The sequence below is a fragment of the Macaca fascicularis genome, chromosome 16 (genome assembly GCF_037993035.2).
Source record: "Macaca fascicularis isolate 582-1 chromosome 16, T2T-MFA8v1.1".
Lineage (NCBI taxonomy): Eukaryota > Metazoa > Chordata > Mammalia > Primates > Cercopithecidae > Macaca > Macaca fascicularis.
In genome coordinates, this window is record NC_088390.1 from 42,840,640 (window position 1) to 42,862,855 (window position 22,216).

General features: G+C 51.8%; 1 protein-coding gene across 1 annotated transcript; it reads right to left on the reverse strand.

The window, feature by feature from the left end:
• Positions 1–885: 885 nt before the first annotated feature.
• LOC135967641 (TBC1 domain family member 3F-like) lies at positions 886–8,331 on the reverse strand. The gene is made up of 10 exons (XM_065531248.1): positions 8,260–8,331; positions 8,015–8,097; positions 6,681–6,720; positions 6,113–6,193; positions 5,553–5,660; positions 5,114–5,223; positions 3,826–3,874; positions 3,180–3,300; positions 2,371–2,465; positions 886–1,022 (listed from the first exon to the last, which is right to left on the reverse strand). The coding sequence occupies exons 1-10, from the start codon at positions 8,329–8,331 to the stop codon at positions 1,011–1,013; spliced, it is 771 nt and encodes a 256-aa protein (XP_065387320.1). The 3' UTR covers positions 886–1,010.
• Positions 8,332–22,216: the final 13,885 nt, after the last annotated feature.

Consider the following 22,216-nt stretch of genomic DNA (forward strand, 5'->3'; position numbering starts at 1 on the left):
CCGGGGTCTGACACTGAGGACACGCCTGTAGTCTGCTGATCCCAGAGGGAGGGGTGTGTGCCACCTGGCATGGGGAAGCTGTCAGGGCATGACAGGTAGCTCCTAGGACTGCCCCCAGGGTTCGGACTGGCTGGGGGATTCCTACCACACACCCTCGTCCCAGGGCTGTTGGACCAGGGATACAGCCCCCAGTGAGAACTCAGGTGGGAGGGAACTTGGATGCCACACAGCCCCTTGTCACCTCACATGGGGACCCATCTCCACAGTGGGTGACGGGACCTGGAGGTGGGTCACCCTCTGCCTTCCTGGGCTGCCCAGTCCATGCCAGGACTGACCGTTCCCACATCTGCCTGAATTCTTGGCTCTGGCTCTCGCCTGGGGTGCAGCCTGTGCCCTCTCCCTGAATGCTCTGGGGTCAGGGACACCCGATTCCCTTGTCTCCCTGGCTCAAGGCTGGTTGTCCTGGCAACCTTGGAGGAGCGTGCAGCAGTGAGGGGCCTCTGCTGCTGTCTGAGGCTGTGGGTGCTTGCAGGGAGGCCTGGGGTTATCCACAAATGGGTCTGGCTTCTTTAGTGCCCTTGACAGCCTTGTGATGGGGAGACAGAGACACTGTGGAATGTGGGAGGGGGCTTGTTGGAGGGTCTTGCCCACATCCTCCTCCTGTCGGCACAACACATCCAGTACACACGCACTGAGCGCCTGCCCTGAGGACCGGTGGGCCTCCTGTACTTTCTTAGAGTCCAGGAGGAAGAGGAGGAAGAAAAGGTGAAGAGGAAGGCCCAGGTAGTAGGGTTGCGGGTCTCGGGGACTCTCCCATTATTAACTGCCCCAGAGGGTGACATGCGAGGGGACATGGCACTGGAGCCCACCTGGGGGTGACAGGTCCCCTTGCTTCCTTGTTAGTTTCTTCATAGAGGCCCTAAGATGCTTGAGTACAGAGTCATCATCCAACTCCCAGGTATGGAAGAACTGGTTCCGAAACCGTGCCCACAGGCCACACCTGGATGTCTTCATGAGGCGCTCTAGGGACAGGGTGGACATCAGGCCAGGAGAGTTCCCTGGGAGGGGGCACAGCTGATACCCCATGGCCACTTCAGTCTCCCACTAGGCGATGCGGGAATCTTTTGTGGCCACCCCAGGGGTTCAGATGTGCACAGGAGACTGTGGCCGGGGGAAGTGGGTAGGGAAGTGCTCACAACACTCCTGACTTTCATCTGGGTCATGTGGGGGACGGGCTCGGTGTCACTGGGCCCTGCCCAGCCCACCCAGACCTCCCTCTGGGCCAGAACAGAGGATCATGAGGACAGTGTGAGGAAGTTGCCCTTGGGCAAGTCGGGGCCTGACTCCAGGGCTCCCCAGGCCCCACTGGGCACATGTAGACTTACTCCTCTGAACTTTAAAGGCAATGCTTGTCATCGGCATCAACACCTGTTCTCCTTCCAGCAAATACACATCCCATAGGCGCAGGATGAGCCCAAGAGAGATCTGTGGGGATAGCAGGTGTGGGAGACTGTAGCCCTTCCAGGCTGGGGCTGGTGGCTCGAACTGAGCCCACTGGGGCTTCTGTCCCCAGAGTCAGTGATCTTCTCCATGAGGGTTTCCTGAGTCCTCCAGGGCGCTGGGTCAGACAAGGTCTTGCAGCTCCTCATGGGGGGCACTCATTGGAGTGGGGGTGTGGCTCCTGGAGAGAGGGGCTTGCCCAGGGCTTGAGGCTTCCCTGATCCCTCCCAAGTCAGGTCTTGGCCCAGTCTGCCTATAAGGCTGGTCTTGAGCCCTAGTCATTGCCCTGGGATGACCCCTCTTGGGCAGAGGGTTTTGTTTGGGTGTCCTGTGAGGGCCCCCCTGTGGGCAGAGCCTCCTGTGGGCTGTGGGTGAGCCAGACCCCCGGGCTGGGGAAGCAGGGCACTGCAGGGCAAGGAGGGTCCCTGAGCCAGGGTCTCCCTGTGCCTTCTTACCCCGTCATTCAACATCTGGAGAAGCCAGCCTAATGAGGAACTCTGCGTGAAAAGACCTTCCTTGTCCTGATGGGAGGAACAGAGATGCTCAGGGCCCCCTGGGCTGCCCTAAAATCCTCCCTCTTCCAGGGCCTCTGAAGACCCTTCCCCTAGTGCAGAACACTGGGCGGTGTCCAGGGCTCCCCCCAACACCGGCCCCTTCCCACACTCCCGGTGGACACACTGCCCTTTGCCCTGCTCTGCGGGAGCTGGGCCCCCATCCCTGTGCCTCTGTCCTATAGACCAACTCCCGGCCCATGGAGAACCCGACATCCCAGGTCAGCCAGTGGCTGGGACTCAGCCAGTCACCAGGGCCACGGGATGCAGGGCCTCTGGAGAAGAGCCCAAGCTTGCTCACCGGACGCCATAAACTCACCAGACGCCACATGGTCTTGGGTTGTGACGTGGGGACCACATGCTCCTGATGGTCTTGGAGCCCCTGGACTGTCCCGCCATTTGGGCTGTGGAATCCTGAGAAACCCCCAGCCCATCATGAAGTCAGACCCTTTCCCCAAGATGTGGAGTCATCAGCTGGAAGAGCTGGGCAGCTGGAGAGGCCCCCAAACCGCAAGGCCTTTCACCCTCCCATCTGGTGACCTCACCATGCAGCCTTTACCCTGGGGAGGTGGGTCAGGAACATCCCCTGGAGTCTGGCTGCAGGTTTCCCTAGAGGCCTCCTGGACCAGGGTGCAAAAAGGGCAAGCCTGACTTAAGGCCACCACATGGCGGCCAGAACAGGGTGGGTGCTGGGCTTCCTGGTCGTCTCCTGGAAGTGGGGTCGGGCCAGGGGACACGGGATGGGGAGATGCTGCCACCTGGGCTTGGTCGGCCCATTTGTGGGCACCAAGGGCAGCAGGAGCCTGGGCAGCTGGAGGGCAGGAGGACTCTCGGGGCGGGGGGAGAGTGAGCTGCACAGAATCAGAGCCAGAGGGCGTGGCAGCAGGACACAGAGGGTGGCCACGGGGAGGATGAGATGCCCTCCGCTGATGGGGATGAAAGGTGTCTGACGTGGGCTTTGGGGGTCAGCCACAGACTGCTGTGCGACCCTCAGCAAAGACACCCTGAAGACTCCCAAGGAGCTGGCTACACAAGGAAGGTGTCTTGGCTGAAAGCCGAGATCACCTGGCCAGGGTAGCCATCCCTGGGTCTGGCTGTATGAGGTCCCATGGGCAGCTGTCCACCTACCTTGCAGGGATTGCCTCTCACTGGCCAGCAGCTGCACCAGTGCCCAGAATGCATCCTCCTCAGGCAGATAAAGGAGAAACAAGGCCGCGATGTGGCTCAGGTCCCTGCAGTAGCCCACCTCCTGCAAGAGCCAGAGTCACCGTGAAAGGACATCACCTGGGAGGACTGAGGTCTCTTGGGAGGACTCATGTCATTGGAGACGGGAGAGGTGACTGGGGAGGCTTCCTCTGAAGAAGAGGCTTCCTCAGGGTGCAAATTCATTTCATGACAAGAGCCAAGTCCATCAGGCACTTCAGCACTTTGTCCAAAATGTCTCCTGATGGCACTGTCCTGCGTGTGACCCTGCCAAGCTCCTGGGCTTGGGTGAAGCCCCAGGAGGAGGGCGTCATTTCTGGTTCTGAGAAGTGGTGGTCAGGCCCAGGTGACACCAGGAGTCCAGGCCCCGACTCCTTTGTGTCTCAGCTTGACCCCTTGAGACCACTCCCTTGCTTGGAGGTTTATGCCAGCAGTGATCTGGAGTTCTATCTCCTATATCCTGGTGGCTCACAAATACTAACTTTAAAAGAAGTGATGGCACCCCCACCAGACACCCACTCCTGTGAACAGGGAAATACTGCCCGGGAACGTCACTGCTGGGAATACTCACCGGGTTATACTCCGAATATGCCAGGAGGATGTAGAATAGTTCCCGCTGCCTAGGAAACAGAGAAAGGAGGCTTTTGTTTGTTTTGTGCAGATGCCGTTAGTTTCAGTTTGTCTACAAAGCCTAACAACAAATCCCATTTCAGGTTCAGATGATTCACCAGATAAGCAGTGAGCTCTTCAGGGTCTTTGACTTTGAGGAATGTTTCAGGAAAATCCACATCTGTGACATGCAGGTAGCCCAGTTGTACAGTGACTTGCCTGATCCTTTTCACTCTGAATAATTTTTTTTTTTCAATTTGCACACACGCCAGCTCAGTCTTTGGATGTACAGTTCCTCCGTGGTTCTAAACCAATGGGCAGTATCCTGGCTACTGCTCCAGCCCCTCCTGAAGCAACTCCTTCATCTTCCAAGTCTCCAGGGTGGCCCCTATGCACCCGGCCTCTCCTTGATCCCTCAGCCCCCGGCCACCCAGACTGCTTGTCAGTCCCTATGGTTTGGCCTTTTCCAGAATGGCCCAGGAATGGGAATCCTACGTGGTAGCTTATTGGGTCTGGCCTCTTTCTCTCAGCAAAATGCATCTAGGATCCACCCACGTTCGTGCGGGCATCACTGGCTCGTTCTCTTTTCTCACTGGGTCTTCCGTTTGAAGGGAGGACCAGCCTTGCTCTCCCCGTTCCCATGTTGAAGACTGTCCCCGAAGGCTCCTTGTGTGAGTGACGAGGAATCAAGCAGTGGACGTGGCATGCAGGTTTCATGTGGACATCAGTTTTCAAATCATTGGGTTCAATATTTGTGATACTTTGGGGACACGTGGTTCAAGTCCATTGAGCTTTGTGAGTCACTGCCCAACTGGCTGCCAAAGTGGCTGTGCCATGTCATGTTCCCAGCAGACCAGGATGACAGTTTCCAGGACCCCTAATTGCCCCAGCATTTGGTGCTGTCAGTGTTGCCTGGAGAGGCTTATGGGCCTTCAATCCTGCCACCCTCCCATGGGTCCTACCATGGGTCCCCGTGGTTCAGGGAGAGCACCTTTCACCATTGTGCATGATTTTGTTTGCTGACTTCTGTCTCCTCAGGGTCCTCCTCGTTTCTGGCCCCACAGGCTCCAGTCTGGCCCAGGGCTTGGCACTGGGTGCTCAGTTCATGGTGCCAGCGGCTCCCTGGGTCAGGGGAGGTCTTGGCAGCTCTGTCATCCCTCCTAGGTGACCCTGGCCTTTTCTCCGGGGAAGCCCCCATCCCTTTCCTTCACTCCATCTCTGCTGAGACCCTGTGGTTCCCATAGGCTTACTTGGCTCCGTATCGATCCCTGAAGAAGATGTGAGTCCTTAGTGTCTCGCTCACGTCCAGGTCGATCTGGTGGATGTGTTCAGATGACCTCTTGCCCTTCTCCTTCATGACCTGTAGGGCAGGGGCAACAGGAGGAAGCAGCCTCAGAACAGACGGAAGACTCCCTGCCCCAAATGGCAGTCGGCCCACAGTCAGCACTCCGGGAAGGCAGGAAAGCAGGAAGGTTTCCTTCTGCACAAAGCTGCTTTTTGGCTTGTTACTGAAGCCGGGGAGGGTCACCGGAGCCGAGTTTGTCTGTGGTGACTATGTCACCGTCCGTGCCCAGGATGTGCATCTGACCATCCCACCCACCCGCCAGCCTGGGCTTGATGCTCCCTCCAGCTGGAGACCTGGGCCCATGACACGGCCTGTCCTGTTTGTTGTGCTCTGGCTGAGCGTACCTTGTATGTTCTGGGGTTTTTCCACTTGACTTCCTGTATGTTCAGCAGGACTGACCACACTTGGCCCCTGAAGTTCATGGGAATGCCCTTATATACTCGATCTATCAGCTGTGGGCACAAAACAACCTGGTGTCACAGGCCACGGGGCGACCCCAGTGAGGACCAGAGCCCGAGGATTCTGGAAATGGTTGGTTTTGGCCCCATGACTCCTCGTTAGAGGTGACATTAAGCTGGGACAGGGTCTCCCTTTTCAGGATTGAAAAAGTGGATGGACACTCAGAGTCGGGACTCTGATCTGAACATTCTCCTTCCTTTGGGTCACCAGGGCATCCCTAGCCTTGAGCTCTGGGTGTTTCCAGCCCTAGATTCAGATTCCCTCCCAGCAAGGTGACGCTTGCATAAATAGGCAGGCAAACCACCGACCAGGCCCGCAGTCCTCTGGGTGAGGACAGTGTGCCACCCGCCCTCTGAGAGGCTGACGGTGCCAGGCCACAGCCATGGGTGCCTGTCCCCTGTCTCTGCAGAAAGTGGTTCCGGGGGCCTCTCGCTCCACACATTACCTTTTTACTGTTCTTATATGTCTCCCATTGTCGCAGCATTTCCATCCACTTGCTCTTTCGTGTTATCTCCCGCCGCATTTGCTGTCAAATGAGGAATGTTGGCGTTAGGGGAGCTGCCAGGCTTCCCAGAGCCGCCCGTGGATGCTGGGTCTTGGGCTCTGGAGCCCTGGTGGACCCAGCTGAAGGGAACCAGGGAAGGGCAGACCCTAAGGGCTGAGAGCCTTTGAGCAAATGAGCACCAGTGCGCTGGCTTTGGGACCCCGGGACGTGCCATCCTCAAGCTACAGACACAACAGTCTTAGGTCAGGTCCCAGCCTCTAGGTGGGGTCCTGACACAGGCGGGCAGCCACCCCCAAGCCACAACTGTGGTTCTCACTTTGGAATCTTATCAAGCTGCCAAAGTTACAGCAACCTGGGGTCAGATCCAGCAGGGAGTGCTGCTCCTCCTAGGGACATCGTGTTGTCCTCACCCGTCACCGCCCAGGCCAGCTGCCTCCTCTGCCTCACCGACCACCCGCCTAGCCCCACATCCCTGGTCCAGCCCCCTCCCCATGCATCAGGCTCTTACCTTCGCCTCCCGAGCAGTGGCAGGAGGCAGCTCTGTCTCACTGTAAGAAAACCCAGGCAGAACTGAGGACCTGCACAGGGCCTGGAGCTACCCCAGCCTGGGACCCAACCTCCAGAAAGGACAGACTCTGTCCCTAACCGGCTCAGGGCTCAGTCCAGGAAAAGACACAGGGAAGGGAGGACAAGGGCCTTCCTGTGGGGCTGACTCCCAGGAGGGGCAGGACCTGGGAGAAGAAAGAGTGCAGGGCCAGCCTGGGCGTGGTTACTGGGGCCCCTGGCGGGGGGGGGGGGTCAGGCTGCACAATGGGGCTGCCCGTCCTGGACTAGAGGTGGTGCTTTCTGCTGGAGCTGGGAAAGGTCAGGCCTGAGACGGGATGGGGGCCACCCAGGGTGGGCGACAGGGCCCTCACAGGAGTCCCTCAGGGAGTGACCACATCACCCCACCAGGGTCAAGGGAGCCTGCCATGAGACTTGGTTATACTCCTGGTGTACCAGGGTCCCATCCCACTTGACAGCCCCAAGGCCTGACAGCCCCAAGGTTCTGACTCCCCGCATCCACCTGCCTCTCCCTGCACCTGACCCACACACCCTGCGTTTCAGAAGTGGCATCGCTAATCAGCTCCCTCCCACCCTACCTCCCCCGGGATCCTCTGTCTCTCCATCCTGTGATCCCTAAGAGATGGACTCCTGGCTGGGCTCCTTTTACATGGCCCCAGGTCCTTTCCCAGCACCAGACCCAGGGTCTTTAGCCACAAGCCCGGCTGCCTCCCTGGCTTCACGGTGAGATGCCCATAACAGGTCCCTGCCCATCTTCTCCTCCATTCTCCTAGGGCCACCGCTCCCATTGTTCCCATGCCTTTCCCCCTTTTCCAAGGGGACAGTGAGGGCTGTAGCTCTAGGGAAATGAGGGAGGACAGGGGCAGGTGGGCCCTCAGAGACCTGCTGGACAATAGCCCTGAGGCGAGGCCAGGCGTCCCCTCACCCTGTAGCCAGAACCCTTGGATTTCACTGGGGTTGTTTCCAAGTAGACATGGCCAGACCCTCAGGCTGCCCCGCTCCTCTTGTGCTGACTTGGGGACAGAACTGCTGAGAGTCCAGGGGCCTGACCTAGCCCAGTCTCCATTCCCACCCGCTCCCTAGATGGGCCCCGCACCTCTGGCCTAACAGCAACCTGGGGCTGGACCTGCAGGGGAGCCAGGGAGGAGTTCTGACCCTGGAAAGGAGGTTGGCCTGACCTGGCGAGACAGTCCTGCCTCAGAAAGGCCTTTCTGAAAGCAAACCCATCCCTGAGCTGAGACAGGTGCTTCAGGGGTGAGGGGAGCACAGAGGACTCACTGCACAATCCCAAAGCGATCAATGTTGTTGTAGATTCCAACAGGCTCAGGCCCCATGTCGTCTGGCAGCCCAGCTCGGTGTCCCTGCAACCCAGAGGGAGGCTTGGTGAGGGGTCCAAGGCAAAGGGTGCAAGGGCCTGGGGGTAGTAGCCACCTGTGCCCACTCTGTGCTCCTAGGGAGCCCAGGACCCTTTGACCAGGGCACACTGGAAGAGGCCTCCCTCCAAGGAGCAGACCGACCTGTACCTTCTCATAGTTCATGATGATATTCTCTCGCTCCTGTGCCCGCAAACTATCTGCATCCTCTATGATTACCATCCTGTGAGACAAAATCATCTAAAAGTTACATTGTACTTGAGAGTTCCAGAGAACACCTGAACCGTTCCCGCCAGGCTCCCAGATGCTGGCTGGCTGCGTAACCCCCATTCCACCACCGCCCCCGGGTAAAAAGGCGCCAGACCTAGTGTCCCACACCTGCATGAGTGTCTGGAGTCTCCAGTCCCAAGCAGGGTGGGCATCATCCCAAGGACTTGAGGACAGTGGGACCTGGACAGAGAATCCCGTCATCCCCAATTGCCATGAAATGGGGACACACCTGCCCCAGCAGGTTGAATAGTGTCCACCTGCCAAGGGTGAAAGGCCCATGATGGGCTATTCCAGGGATGTGGAGGGAGACTGAGGTCAGCGACCAGAGGTCTCTGTACAATCGGCCTCCTGGGATGCTCGGGGACCACAGAGATGCCCAGTTTCCTACAGGGAACAAGATCTCTCCTGACTGCTCTGTTCTTCTCCGCTCATCACTTTGGCTCCCGTGGCCCTTCAGTCTGAACAGTGAAGCCACTTTAGGAATAATGCCAGTTGAGCAGGAGGGTGTTCGGTTTGGGGGATGAAAATGATCTATTGTGCTAGGGGAAACCCTCACTCGGGGAGGGACTGTGGACTCCACCATTCTGAGCTGTCCCTACAGGAGGGGGCTTCATTTTCCCGGGTCACTGAGGAAGGACAGTGGGTCCTTGGTCCTGGAGAACACCTGGATGGACCGTCCCTCCTGGGAACACTTGGGGCAAAAGGAGGGTGAGGCCTCGAGAGGACCAGACAGAGCAAGAAATACGTGGAGAGAACCCCAGTGCCTGGACCCCTTTGAACAGAAGGGAAGATGGTCTCCCCCCAGCCATCCCTCCAGGGCTCCTTCATTTTCCACAGTTACCCAAGGGCAGAAGGTTCCCCAGGACAAGGGACCATGTGTGTTCAGTGAGGCCCACAATCAGGACCCAGCTTGGGGCACAGAGGTGTTCTGAGGACCCTCCTATCCCCCCCACCTACAGTGGATCTATCCCAGTTGCTCTGCCAGGGCCAGGCTCTGCCCCATCGGGATGGGAAACCTGGGAAGACTTGGGATCTAGGGCAGGGAGGTCACAGGGTTCAGGCCTGAATTCCAGCACAGCGCACGGCAGGGCTGAGAGCAAAACCCACGGTCCTGTCTGGATTCCCAGGCCGGTTACCGCCTCTCTGACCCCAGACGTCTCACCTGTCGAATGGCTACACTAGGGAATGGCACTCACTCTATGAAGCCACCATGAGGACGAAAGAGCCAATTTTCTACACTGGCAGTGTAGAACGGGCGACCGGTGAGTGCTCAGGGATGACCCTCCTCGGTAGCTGCCCAGAGGCCAACACCACCCACAGCATAGCCCCTGTCCCCAAGTCAGCCTGGAGGGAAGAGAGCAGGTCACACTCACCTGATTCTGATGAATCAGTTGGCCTGCGTTATGCCTCTCAGGTAGAAAACCTCTGAGACCACAAAACTGTTCCCAGATACCACTGTGCGTGTGTAGCTGATACCACTGTGCACGTGTAACTGCCGTAGAACACAGAGGCAAGCCGGAGAGCGGATTGGTGCTAAGCACCAGTGACATTGTGAGGTCATGGCACGCATCACAGTGGGGCCATGCCCGGGTCAGCAGGGCCCAGAGATGGGGTCCTCCGCTGCCTGAGGCGGCCACATGCCTGCCTGTAATGTGTTTGTGTGCATGCGTGCACACCTGTACATGGGTAAACACATCTGTGCACGTGTGTGTGCCTTCTCTGGCCAGGCCTGGCTGCCCCACTCATGTGTGCACCCAGTTCCTCATCACTGTCACCCCCAAGGCCAAGGACCAGTATCAGAGCATCCACGGGTGTTCCCTAACCTCAGCCCTCCTCGCCCAGGGTGGTCTGGGATACACATAAGGGTGGAGGGAAGTGACCAGTGCTGTTGAATCTCAGAATACAAATGCTAATACTATTACTTAATGGTTTTTTCGTGTCTCTAATGGTATCTTTTTTAAAATTTCTGATATTTTAACTGGGTATTTCTCTCCATGACCCTTGAATGTTCTAGCTAGAGGATCCTATGGGGAAAGTGCCAGGCACACAGTAGGGCCTCACTCTATTCCAGACACGTTATCTAAAATCTGGTTCATCTGTCCTTCTTGCCAGGGCCTAGGGGATGCCAAATTCCAGGGTCCAGAAAGAGTTTGGGATAAAATGAAGCTTCAAGGGGTGAACTTTGACCGGGGCTGAGTCTGCCTGTGCCATTCAAACGGAGTCTCAAGTCCGGAGATAGGGCGTCCAGATGCCCCAATGCAGGGACCTCTGATCGACACCTGCTCCCCTGTACTCATTAGCAACCTCACCCACCCTATTCTCAAAGCACACTTGGCCCTCATATCTGGGAGCTCTGCATCTGTGGGTTCAGCAACAGCAGATGGAAAATATTCAGAAAATAAATTGGATGGTTATGTCTCTACTGAACATGTGCAGACTTTGTTCTTGTCATCATTCCCTAAAGAATACAGTATCACAACCATTTATGTAGCATCTGCATTGTATTACATATCATAAATAATCTAGTAATGGTCTATGTCTATTGGAGGATGTGCATAGCTTTTATGTAAATACTAGGCCATGTTATATCAGGGACTTGAGCATCCATGGATTTTGGCATCCACGGGACCCTAGAACTAATCCTCCATGGATACCAAGGGACAATTGTATAAACTCACTCAGGAAGGCTGCTCATTGGAGGAAGGTTCCAGTTCAGTACAGACAGGGACATCATCCCTGGGCTACTGTCCATCCATCCATCCATCTATTCATCCATTGGCACCACCCTCTAGGACTGTCCCCGTCACAGCCCTAGCAAGTGGAGACATTAAAAAAGACTGGCTCATGTTGTCCAGCTTTGAGGTCTTGGAAGAAGTTGCACCAGTGTGAGAATAGGGGGTCAGTTTCCTCCAGGATCCAAAGAGCATATCAGGGCCCCTTGAGGTGAGGAAAGGAGCGCGGCCTCTCCAGCAGCCACATGGACTGCAGTAGGATGGGGCTGCGGCTGGCCCTCTTTATCACTTGGCCCTCATCAGGGGAACAGAAAGACCAGGGGGCAGAGGAGGAGCATGGGGCAGCTGGTTGCCTAAGCAGAAGGCACCTCAGGGAAGGGGCTTTAGTTTGTTTTCACACTGCTGTAAAGAAATGCTTGAGGCCAGGTGTGGTGGTTCACACCTGTAATCTCAGTTCTTTGGGAGGCCGAGGGGTGGATCACCTGAGGTCAGGAGTTCAAGACCAGCCTGGCCAACATGGTGAAACCCCGTCTCAACTAAAAATACAAAAAAAGCTAGCTGGGCGTGGTGGCTGGCGGGCGCCTGTAATCCCACTTACTTCGGGAGGCTGAGGCAGGAGAATCCCTTGAACCTGGAAGGCAGAGGTTGCAGTGAGCCTAGATGGTGCCATTGCACTCCAGCCTCGGTGACAAGATTGAAACTCTGTTGAAAAAAAAAAATACTTGAGACTGAGTAGTTTTTAAAGGAAAGAGGTTTAATTGACTCACAGTTTAGGGAACTTACAATTATGGCAGAAGGCGAAGGGGAAGCGACACCTTCTTCACAAGGCGGCAGGAGGGAGTGAGTGGAGAACGAGGAAGTGCCGCAGTTTGAAACCATCAGCTCTCCTGAGGACTCCCTCACTCTCAGGGGAGCAGCACGGGGGAAACTGTCCCCGGATCCAATCCCCTCCCACCAGGTTCCTCCCTTGACACAGGAGGGATGAGTTTTGGGTGGGGACACAGATCCAAACCTATCAGGGTCTCAGCCTGTCTTGCAGCTCCCCGGGGCTGAGGCTGAGTACAGATCTGCTGGGCCTGCTCTACAGCACCGGGGGCTCTGCCTGTGCGCCCCCATCTGCTGCTTCCTGGGGTGGTGGCTGCTTCCTCAAGAAGAGGTTGGATCTGCTCTCCTACCCACCCCTCTCCAGGGCCTTGTGGTGCCCTGGCCACATCCTCCCAGGGTAAGGGCAGGAAACTGGGCTCCTTGCCCTTCTTGTTGCTTGGGTGACCATCCTGGGGTCATTCGTAGGCCCCATCACTGTTCCTCCTTCTAAATGGAGAGCATTTTGGCAAATCGTCCCGGTAGAGGCCAGAGGCTCATTCCTGTTATTTGTTCTAGCTTGGTAAAGCCAGGTGAAGACATCTGGGCAAGCAGAAAGTAGAGTGGCCCCCAGGAAGGGTGGGTGGTGGGTGCTGGCCTTTGGGCTTGCCTGAACCAGCGTGTGAGGGGCAAGATTATCAGCAAGTAGGGTTGTCAGGGCTAACATCAGGAGGCAGTAATAATGCTGGTGGAGGGACGGCGGTGTGGCTGGCTTGGTGTGGGGCATGAGAGCCAAGGTTTGTCAGCTCGCAGAGAGGCGCCTGACCCATGGACTAGCAGCTGTGGAACCCAGTGGTTGCCCTTAGTTCCTGGATCCTGGGAGGCTTCTGGAACCTCGGCCTGGGGCAGCCTAGGGGTGGAGGTGGTGGGTGACAGGGGTAGGGGTCTCTGCTTCTCTCTTTCAGTAAGAGGGAGAACCAAGAAAGGCACTGAAGCATGGTCTGCAGAGAAGGCACTTGTGCAATCACCAGGAAAATGAGGGGCCTGAGTTGTCTTCATTTCTCCTAAAAACACACATTCCCTCCCAGGACACCCTGGTGAGGGCATGAAGCACAGGGTGTGTGTGTGCATGTGTGTGTGTGTGTGTGTGTGCGTGTGTGTGTGTTGCAGGGCTTTACAGTTGACAGGATGTGGGAAGGCAACTGCAGTTCCAAGCTGCACGTCTTTCTGATAGAATGGTTAAGATTCCCTGGACCACAGAAAGAGTGTTTCATTTGCACCCATTTTTATTAGCATTTAAATCTGCATTATTTGTAGCAGGTAAACCTTATGTTGCTTAACTATTTTCAGAAACATTTACACCAGCGGTCCCCAAACTTTTTGGCACCAGAGACCAGGTTTCTTGAAGACAACTCTTCCATGGACCCGGGAGAAGGGGAAGCGATGATGCAGAGATGATTCAAGCCCATTACATTCATTGTGTGCTTTATTTCTATTATTATTTCACATATATTTCTATTATTATTTCATTCCGTCTCTCCACTATCTGTGGGCTAACAGGCTGTGTTAGCTTCCTAGGGCTGCTTTACAGGACCACAGACTGGGCACCCTCAACAACAGAATGTTACTGTCTCCCAATCCTGGAGGCTATGAGTCCACCATCAAGGTGTCAGCAGGGTGGGTCCCTCTGAGGCGGTGCAGGAAGGCTCTGTTCCAGGCCTGTCTCTTGCTGTGTGGGTGGCTGTCTTCTCCCTGTGACTCTTGGTTAAGGGTGACTCTGGTGAGGGCTCAGAAGAGGAGAGCCGGACAGAATGTCGGTAGCCTATGGAGGGGTTCGGGCCTGGTGTCTCATGCCTGGAATCTTAGCACTTTGGGAGGCCAAGGCAGGGGGACCACTTGAGGATGAGACTTCAAGACCAACCTGGCCAACGTAGGAAGACTCAGTCTCTTAAAAAAATAAAAATATGGAAGGGAAAAATCATTCAGATGAAGTCTCAGATGGCAATGAAGAACATGTTATTGGAAACTGGAGGAAAGGTGATGCTTGTCACAAAGTGACAAAGAACTTGGCTGCATTGTGCTCCCAGTGTTTTCTGGAAGGCAGAGCTTGAGAGTGATGAACCTGAAATTTGGCAGAAGAAATATCTAAGCAAAGTATTGAAGGAGCAGCTTCATTCTCTTGAATGTTTCTAGGAAAATGAAAGAAAAGAAGAATGATTTAGAGACAGAACTTATAATCAAAAGGGAAGCAGAACTTAAACATTTGGGAAATTTTTAGCCTTCTCAGCCTGTCCATATTGAGCAGATAAGAAAGTGTGTTTGGGAGAGAACATGAGGGTGTGGGTCAGGAGGCCTGCATGGATCAGGGCTGTGCTCTTCACCAGGACAATGGAAGAGAGACCCTGAAGGCAGTTTGTAGATCGCTCAGGCTGCACTCTCATCACAGGCCCATGGTGCCAGGGCACTGACAGCAGTACGGTTTCCAAGAAAGGCCCTGGGGCGCCCTGAGGACCTTGGGACTTGCTGCCGAGCACTCCCTGACGTCACTGGTCCCCACATTCTGGTGTGGCACTCCTTGAATGCTCCAAGTGTTGCTTAATGGGCTCCTGTCCAGGGGGGAAGTGATGTCACCCCTCCAGGGGGCACAGGCAGAAAACCCTTCGGCAGCTTCCATGAGGTGCTAATTCTGCAGGTGTACAGATTTTGCTTTTCCCTTATAGAAATGGTGGAGTCAATGAAGAAAGTAGCAGGGATGGATGTGGAGCTGACAGCTGAAGAAAGAAACCTCCTATCTGTTACATATAAGAATGTGATTGGAGCCAGAAGAGCCTCCTGGAGAAGAATCAGCAGCCTTGAACAGAAAGAAGCAAACAAGGGAGGAGAACACAAGCTAAAAATGATTTGGAAATACTGGGAAATGGTGAGACTGTTGTACAATAGTCCCCCCTTATCCGCAGTTTTAGTTACCAGTGATACAGTACAATAAGATATTTTGAGAGAAAAAAAGATTACGTTCATACAACTTCTATTAGTGTATGTTACAGTTGTTCTGGTATTAATCTTTTACTGTGCCTGGTTTATAAATTAAACTTTACCATGAGTAGGTATGTATAGAACAAAACAGTATATATCAGGTTTGGTATTATCCATGGTTTCAGCGTATCCACTCGGGGGTCTCAGAATGGATCCCTCTCAGATAAAAGGGAACTATTGTATTTTCAAGAAAAATGATGAGTGGTTTGGGTTAACTTTGTTCCATTCTTCTTTTTATTGAAAGACTCAGGTTTATTTTTAAATCCAATGTCGTAGTTTTTAATCCTTGGGTTTTATACAACAGAAATTATCTGGGGGAAGGAGGCTGTTGTTACCTGAATATGTCCTCATTTTTGCCTTTTATTTTTATGGTTTTAGAAAATGTCTCTGAAAAGGGAGGCTTGTTTCTTTTGAGTGTCTGGCTTAGTTCTCAGGCTTACGTTTCTCAGTAATTTGGCCATAGGGATTGGCATTTGAGGTCACAGCCTAGTGCTCAGATGACTGTATATATAGTACACATTTTATATCTTGGCAGATTTTTGTCTTTTGCTCACATGGATTAGGCTACAGAATATTTCAGGGCAAAGGCGAATATCTTTTTCTCCTGGAAGCTGCAGTAGTGGGCAAAAAAGTGAGATCCTGTCCCTAAAAATAAAGTTGTAAGCTGGTATTGATGTTACCACTACCATGAAATATGTTGGGTCAAATAATTTTGATGACCAATAGACAAGTTTTGTGTCCCAGAGGAATGAGGAAGTGAGAAAGCTGAAATAGGTGAAGAAAGAAGTCCATGAGCTACACTGTGGGACTTGGGCTAGCTACGAAAGGGAGCAGGAAGCAAAGAGAGCAACTGATACATTTGGAGAAGATGTGAAAAGTTCCAGTCTGGATGTCTTAGATGAGATACATGCAAAAGAAAGAAAGAAGGAAGGAAGGAAGGAAGGAAGGAAGGAAGGAAGGAAGGACAGAAAGAAGGAAGAAAGAAGGAAGGAAGGGAAGGAAGGAAGGAAAGGAAGGAAGGAAGGATGGAAGGAAGGAAGGAAGGAAGGAAGGAAGGAAGGAAGGAAGGAAGGAAGGAAGGAAGGAATAGAAAGCAAGAGAGAAAGAGTGTAGATGTCTTGACGAGTCCCCAAATAGAAACAAGAAGAGAAAAGGAACTAAAAGACGAAGCCATGGGCCAAGAATGGAGCATTACAATGTAAGACTTCTAGTATGGAGCAGCACAGTTAGGGATACGGACAAGTGCAAGTCTTGGAGTAGAAAGCAAAGAACTCTGTTGACTGGAACGTGGCCACACCACACTTTGGTGTGATCTCAGGTATTGGATAGGTTAGCTGAATGAGGGAGAGGGGCCTAGAGATCTACTGATGACAGAAACTGAGAAATAGAATGTAGAATATCAGCTTATAAGGAGGAAGGGTTTCGAGTAACAGGAGAGGAGTCACTGAGTATGTGAAGAGTTAGGAGCACATGGAAACCTTTCATCTCCTACAGCAGTCTCTATTTGAAAAGCCATCAGGGAGATAGTTGATTCAGAAAATAGTTTTGCTTAGCTAAGATAAGGATGCAATTATAGAAAAAAGGGTGAGCAAATGTTTTACAGTGGAAAGGACGTTCCAGGAGCAGGAGAGGGACCTAGAAAGGTCCAACAGTAGTGTCATGAGTTCATAGAAAATAGGAAGCAAGCGGCCGGGCACAGTGACTCACATCTGTAATCCCACCACTTTGGGAGGCCGAAGCTGGTGGATCACGGGGACAGGAGATTGAGACCATCCTGGCTAACATGGTGAAACCCTGTCTCTACTAAAAATAGAAAAAAAAAATTAGCCAGGCATGGTGGTGGGTGCCTGTAGTCCCAGCTACTCAGGAGGCTGAGGCAGGAGAATGGCATGAACCCGGGAGGCAGAGCTTGCAGTGAGCTGAGTTTGTACCACTGCACTCCAGCCTGAGGAACAAAGTGAGACTCAGTCTCAAAAAAAAAAAAAAAAAAAAAAAAAAAAAAAAAAAAAAGGAAAAAAAATACGAAGCAAGCTGGCTATATGGGTTTAGAGGTGCTGTACATTTTCAGCATTATAAATGAATAGAGATGAGTGGCAATAGATTTTTTGGTCCATAGATTTTTGGTAGACTAGTTTTGGATCTCTTCCACTAAAGGGATTGCCTGTTGAACGTTGTTAGGAATTTAAGCACTGAAGGCAAACTGCCTGGGTTTGAATTTTATTCTGTCCCTTGCACCCTGCCTGAGTTCTAATCCTAGCTCTGCTTATTAAGTTCTTTTAAGGGGATGATCTTTGAGCAAATGTTGAGCTCCTGTTTTCTCAAGTCAATGGACACAATAGTTGCTACCTTGTGAAGGATTCATGTAATTGACCAGCATTTACCAAGTAGCATCAGTGTTTAGTTTTAGTCATTGGTGGTTCTGTAGTTGGAGTGTGAGGCGGTGCTGGGGTGGGAGGTGGTGTGTGCCTGTAGCACTTAATTGCAGGCAGAAAAGAAAAGATACTTTTGATAACCCAGAGGCAGCTTTTCTCTGCTTTTGTGTCAAAAGAGAAGAAGGGAGTTTGGACAGGGATAGGAATTCTCTTGAATACTAAGCTCTCTTCCACAAAACTAGAGGTACATAGAATATGTAATAATTCACAGAATTGTAGACTGAAACACTCTGATTTTTTACAGTTTATTTTTTATTTTTTCAGGTTGAGACAGCTAAAGTTAATCTGTGGCGACATTTTGGATGCACTGGCCAGACACCTCATTCCAGCAGCAAGGTTTTCTATTGTGAAATGTAGGTTCTATACTAGAAAGGAAAATGTAAGATTAAAACTTGGCCTTTTTAGAATCATGACTTTCTTCTATGTAGGTTTCCAACTTTTATTTTAAAATAATTGTTTAATGTTAGAAGGATAGTTGATGTTGGAATAAAAAGATGGTCAGGCTATTATAAAACTGCATTAGCTTGTGCTTTACTTATATTCTTTTGCTTTCATGGGACCTATCTCATTCCCCTCCCCCAAACGGCCACACATTGCACAGTGCTGGCTGAATGTTTCATGTAGAAATTTTATTTTATGATTAATACTCTTGTGCCATTTCTTGGAACTACCTGCTTGTTTAATTCTAGTCTATCAAGTGATAATTTTGTTGATAATTAGAGGCTCCCCACTTAATTTCGTTGCGATTTTTGGTTATATTTAATAAGGAAATATATGAAATGTCTCAGAAATAAAAAAGAAACAAAGTCAATTATTCCTGAGACTTTTTAAAATTATTGAAGTACACTTGTTAATTGTTAGTGTAGAACCTACATCTCATAATAGAAAACCTTGGACTTGCCAGTGGTAGCTGCTGGAATGAGGTGTCTGTTCAGTACATCCAGAACGTCGCCTCAGATTAACTTTACCTCAGTCTCAACCTGAAAACATAAAAAATAAAATTTAAAAAATCAGATTGTTGAACTCTAGAAATTCTGTAAATTATTACACATTCTATCTACCTCTGATTTTGAGGAAGGGAGCTTAGTATTGAACAGAATTCCTTTCCCTCTGCCAACTCCCTTCTTCCCTTTTGACACAAAAGCAGAGAAAAGCTGCCTCTCGGTTACCAAAAGTATTTTTCCTTTCCGCATGCAATTATGTGCTAAACACACACACACACACACACCACCCCCCACCCCAACACCCCCTCACAGTCCAAATACAGAATCACCAATGACTAAAACTGAACACTGATGCTACTTGGTAAAGGCTGGTCAATTACATGAATCCTTCGCAAGGTAGCAACTATTGTGTCCATTGACTTGGGAAAACAGGAGCTAAGACATTTGCTCAAAGATCATCACCTTAAAAGAACTTAATAAGTAGAGCTAGGATTTGAAGCCAGGCAGGGTGCAAGGGACAGAACAAAATTCAAACCCAGGCAGTTTGCTTTCAGTGCTTACATTCCTAACAACGTTCAACAGGCAATCTCTTCAGTGGAAGAGATCCAAAGCTAGTTAAGATACCACAAATCTAAGGACCAAAGAAACTCTTGCCATTCATCTCTATTCATTTATAATGCTGAAAACGTACACCACCTCTAACGGCAGATACCCAGTTTGCTTCCTTTTTTTTTTTTTTTTTTTTGAGATGGAGTCTCACTCTGTTGCCCAGGCTGGAGTACAGTGGCAAGACCTCGGCTCACTGCAACCTCCATCTCCCAGGTTCACACCATTCTCCTGCCTCAGCCTCCGGAGTAGCTGGGACTACAGGCACCTGCCTCCACGGCCGGCTAATTTTTTTTCTATTTTTAGTAGAGACGGGGTTTCACCGTGTTAGCCAGTATGGTCTCAATCTCCTGACCTCGTGAGCTGCCCATCTCGCCCTCCAAAAGTGTTGGGATCACAGGCGTGAGCCACCGCGTCCTGTCTTTTTTTTTTTTTTTTTTTTTTTTTTTTGGTGTTTTTGGTTGGTTGGTTGTTTTTGAGACGGAGTCTTGCTATTCTCCTGCCTTAGCCTCTCTAGTAGCTGGGACTACAGGCTCCCACCACTACGCCCGGCTAATTTTTTTTATTTTTTTATTTTTAGTGCAGACAGGGTTTCAATGTGTTAGCCAGATGGGTCTCAATCTCCTGACCTCGTGACCAGCCTCCATCGACTTCCCAAAGTGCTGGGATTGTAGGTGTGAGCCACCACGGTGGACCTACTCATTGTTTTTAAACAGAACAGAACCTATCAGAGTGGGACATGTGAGGGGAAGAATGATTTAATGAAGTTTTTCACATACCGTGTGTGTATATACATATAGAAAAGGGTTCTTATTGTAGATCTTGCTCCAAAAACTTTGGTAGCCATCATTCTAGGGCAGCGGTTCTCAATTAGAGGTGATTTTGTCCTTCAGAGGACATTTGACAATGTTGAGAGTTACTTTTGACTGTCACAGCTTGGAGGGTGCCACTGACATCGAGTGGGGTGGAGACTAGGATGCTGTGACCATTCTACTACGCACAGGACAGTCCCCACAACGAAGGATGATTCTGCCCAAACTGTCAATAGCACTGCTGTTGAGAAGCTGATTCTAGTGGAAGAGCCAGGCATGTTATACGGAAAGAGAACACGGAAGGGAATTACAGGACAGGTGGAAAGGGAGCTTGGTAGGGAGAGGGCAAGGTGGGGGAACCACAGTTACTGACCCACCAGCTCTACTGGGCACTGTCCTGAGTGGGAAACTATTTGTATTATGTGTATTTGTGTAAGGTATTATGTGAAATCTTTAAAATGGCACTGGAAGGGGTAGGTATTATCCCAACCTATGAATGCAGAAACCAGGGTTCTGAGTGTTTAAGTAACATACCTGAGGTCACATAGAAAGTTATGAGTTGGGGCCAGGCATGGTAGCTTATGGCTGTTATCCCAGCACTTAGGGAGATGGAGGCAGGAGATGCGTTGAGCCCAGTAGTGAGCAAAAATGTGAGACTCTATCTCTAGAAATAAAGTTGTAAGCTGGGATTGATGTCACCATTGGATGTTACCACCCAATCTGAAATAGGTTGGGTGAAAGAATTTTGATGACCAATAGACAAGTTTTGTGTCCCAGAGAATGAGGAAGTGAGAAAGTTGAAAGAGGTGAAGAAAGAAGTCCATGAGTTACACTGTGGGACTTGGGCTAGCCAGGAAAGGGAAGCAGGAAGCAAAGAGAGCAAATGATACACTGGGAGAAGATGTGAAAAGTTTGAGTCTGGATATTGTCCTGAGGATGAAATGGGAGAATGAGGAGCCTCTTCTGCATTCCCCTGGCTTCCATTGGGTGGAGGCCAGAGAAGCTGCTAAACATCCTGCCAGGTGCAGGACAGCCCCTGTCACAAAGAACTGTCTGGCCCCTGATGTCAGTAATGCAGTGTTGAGGAGCCGTAGCGTGGGGGAAAGAGAATAAACCCAGAAGCTTGGCAGATCTCAATTCAAACCCTGGTTGTACCATCTCCAGCAGGCCTTGCTTGGTCAGGGAATAGTATCTAGCTAAAATTCATTGACTTCATTTTGTTTTCATTGAATTTATGATTTGTTGGCTCTCCATTTGTGAGAGTGATAAAAGTTTCCTTTAAACACGAAATTGTAAATATAAACAGGTAGGCCATTCACAGAAATATATAAAATATGTCATAGGAAAGGTGGCACTCTCACATGGCAATAAATATGACAGAGGCCAGCAAATGACCTGAGTGACCCCGAGTGACCGGAGCACTGACTCCCAAACGCCGTGCGTAGAATGTCCTGCATCCCCCAGACCCTTTCCTGGGTCCTCCTGGGCCCTAAAACCCCCTAGACCATCCAGACCTCAGGCCACCCATCTCTCCATTGCAAGAGCAGTCTCCATTCCTGAACATGCTGGTCACCACCAACAGCAGCTGATCCTGATCCTACTCCAGGCAACTCAGCTTATACTTGTCCATACAGAGAACCTGGATGGCGCTGAGGTGGACACAAGCCCTCAGCTCCCAGTAGACACTCTGGGCTTCCTCCCAAACCTCCCCCCGGCCGGGGCTCCTGTGCTCATCTGTCTCTCCCAGTGCCCAGCACAGGCGTGGCACAGAGGAAGTGAATGGACCGATTTGAACGCATCATCCTTGATTCTCCTTCCCCGCTCAAACCCTGCAGCTAACCCATCAGCGAGTCCTGGAGGCTCTGCCTCCAAAATACTGCCTATCCCATGTCCAAACGCTTCTCACCACGTCCACTGCTACTTGCAATTGTGTGTGTGTGGAAACATTTCCACAAAATTGGAATGAGCAGGTCACAGCGGTGCCCGGAGGCAATGCCCGGGGAAATGTGCCCTCGCCTTGTTATTCTATCCGGGCCCACCCAGCTGAGGATGGGGGACCTGCCACCACCCTCCTGGCAGTTCCGGACTCCTGGGAGCCAGCAGGTGAGGACCCAAGAGTGTTTTCAGCGACTCCCATCAGTCACTCCCACCTTGGCCTAGGCCTCTACGTGGCACAGATCACACCTCATTCCGACCTGGCATTACACTGGCCTGTGCCCTGTCCTCAGGGTCACATTCGTCCCCCAGAAGCCATGCAACCCTGGAAAACACATGAGCCTGTCTAACAGTCAGGTTCCTCCTCTGTGCATTAACAATGACATTGACGCCTGCTTTGCAGGGCGCTGGGAGGGTAGAGAGAGGTGTATGCTGGAGACCTCCCCAAGGGCAAGGCCTGGCTCTGCGTCACTCACTCTCAGATCCTGAGAACTTGGGGCTGGCCCAGCACGTGGCCACCATTCCCTAAGAGTTGGATTTGA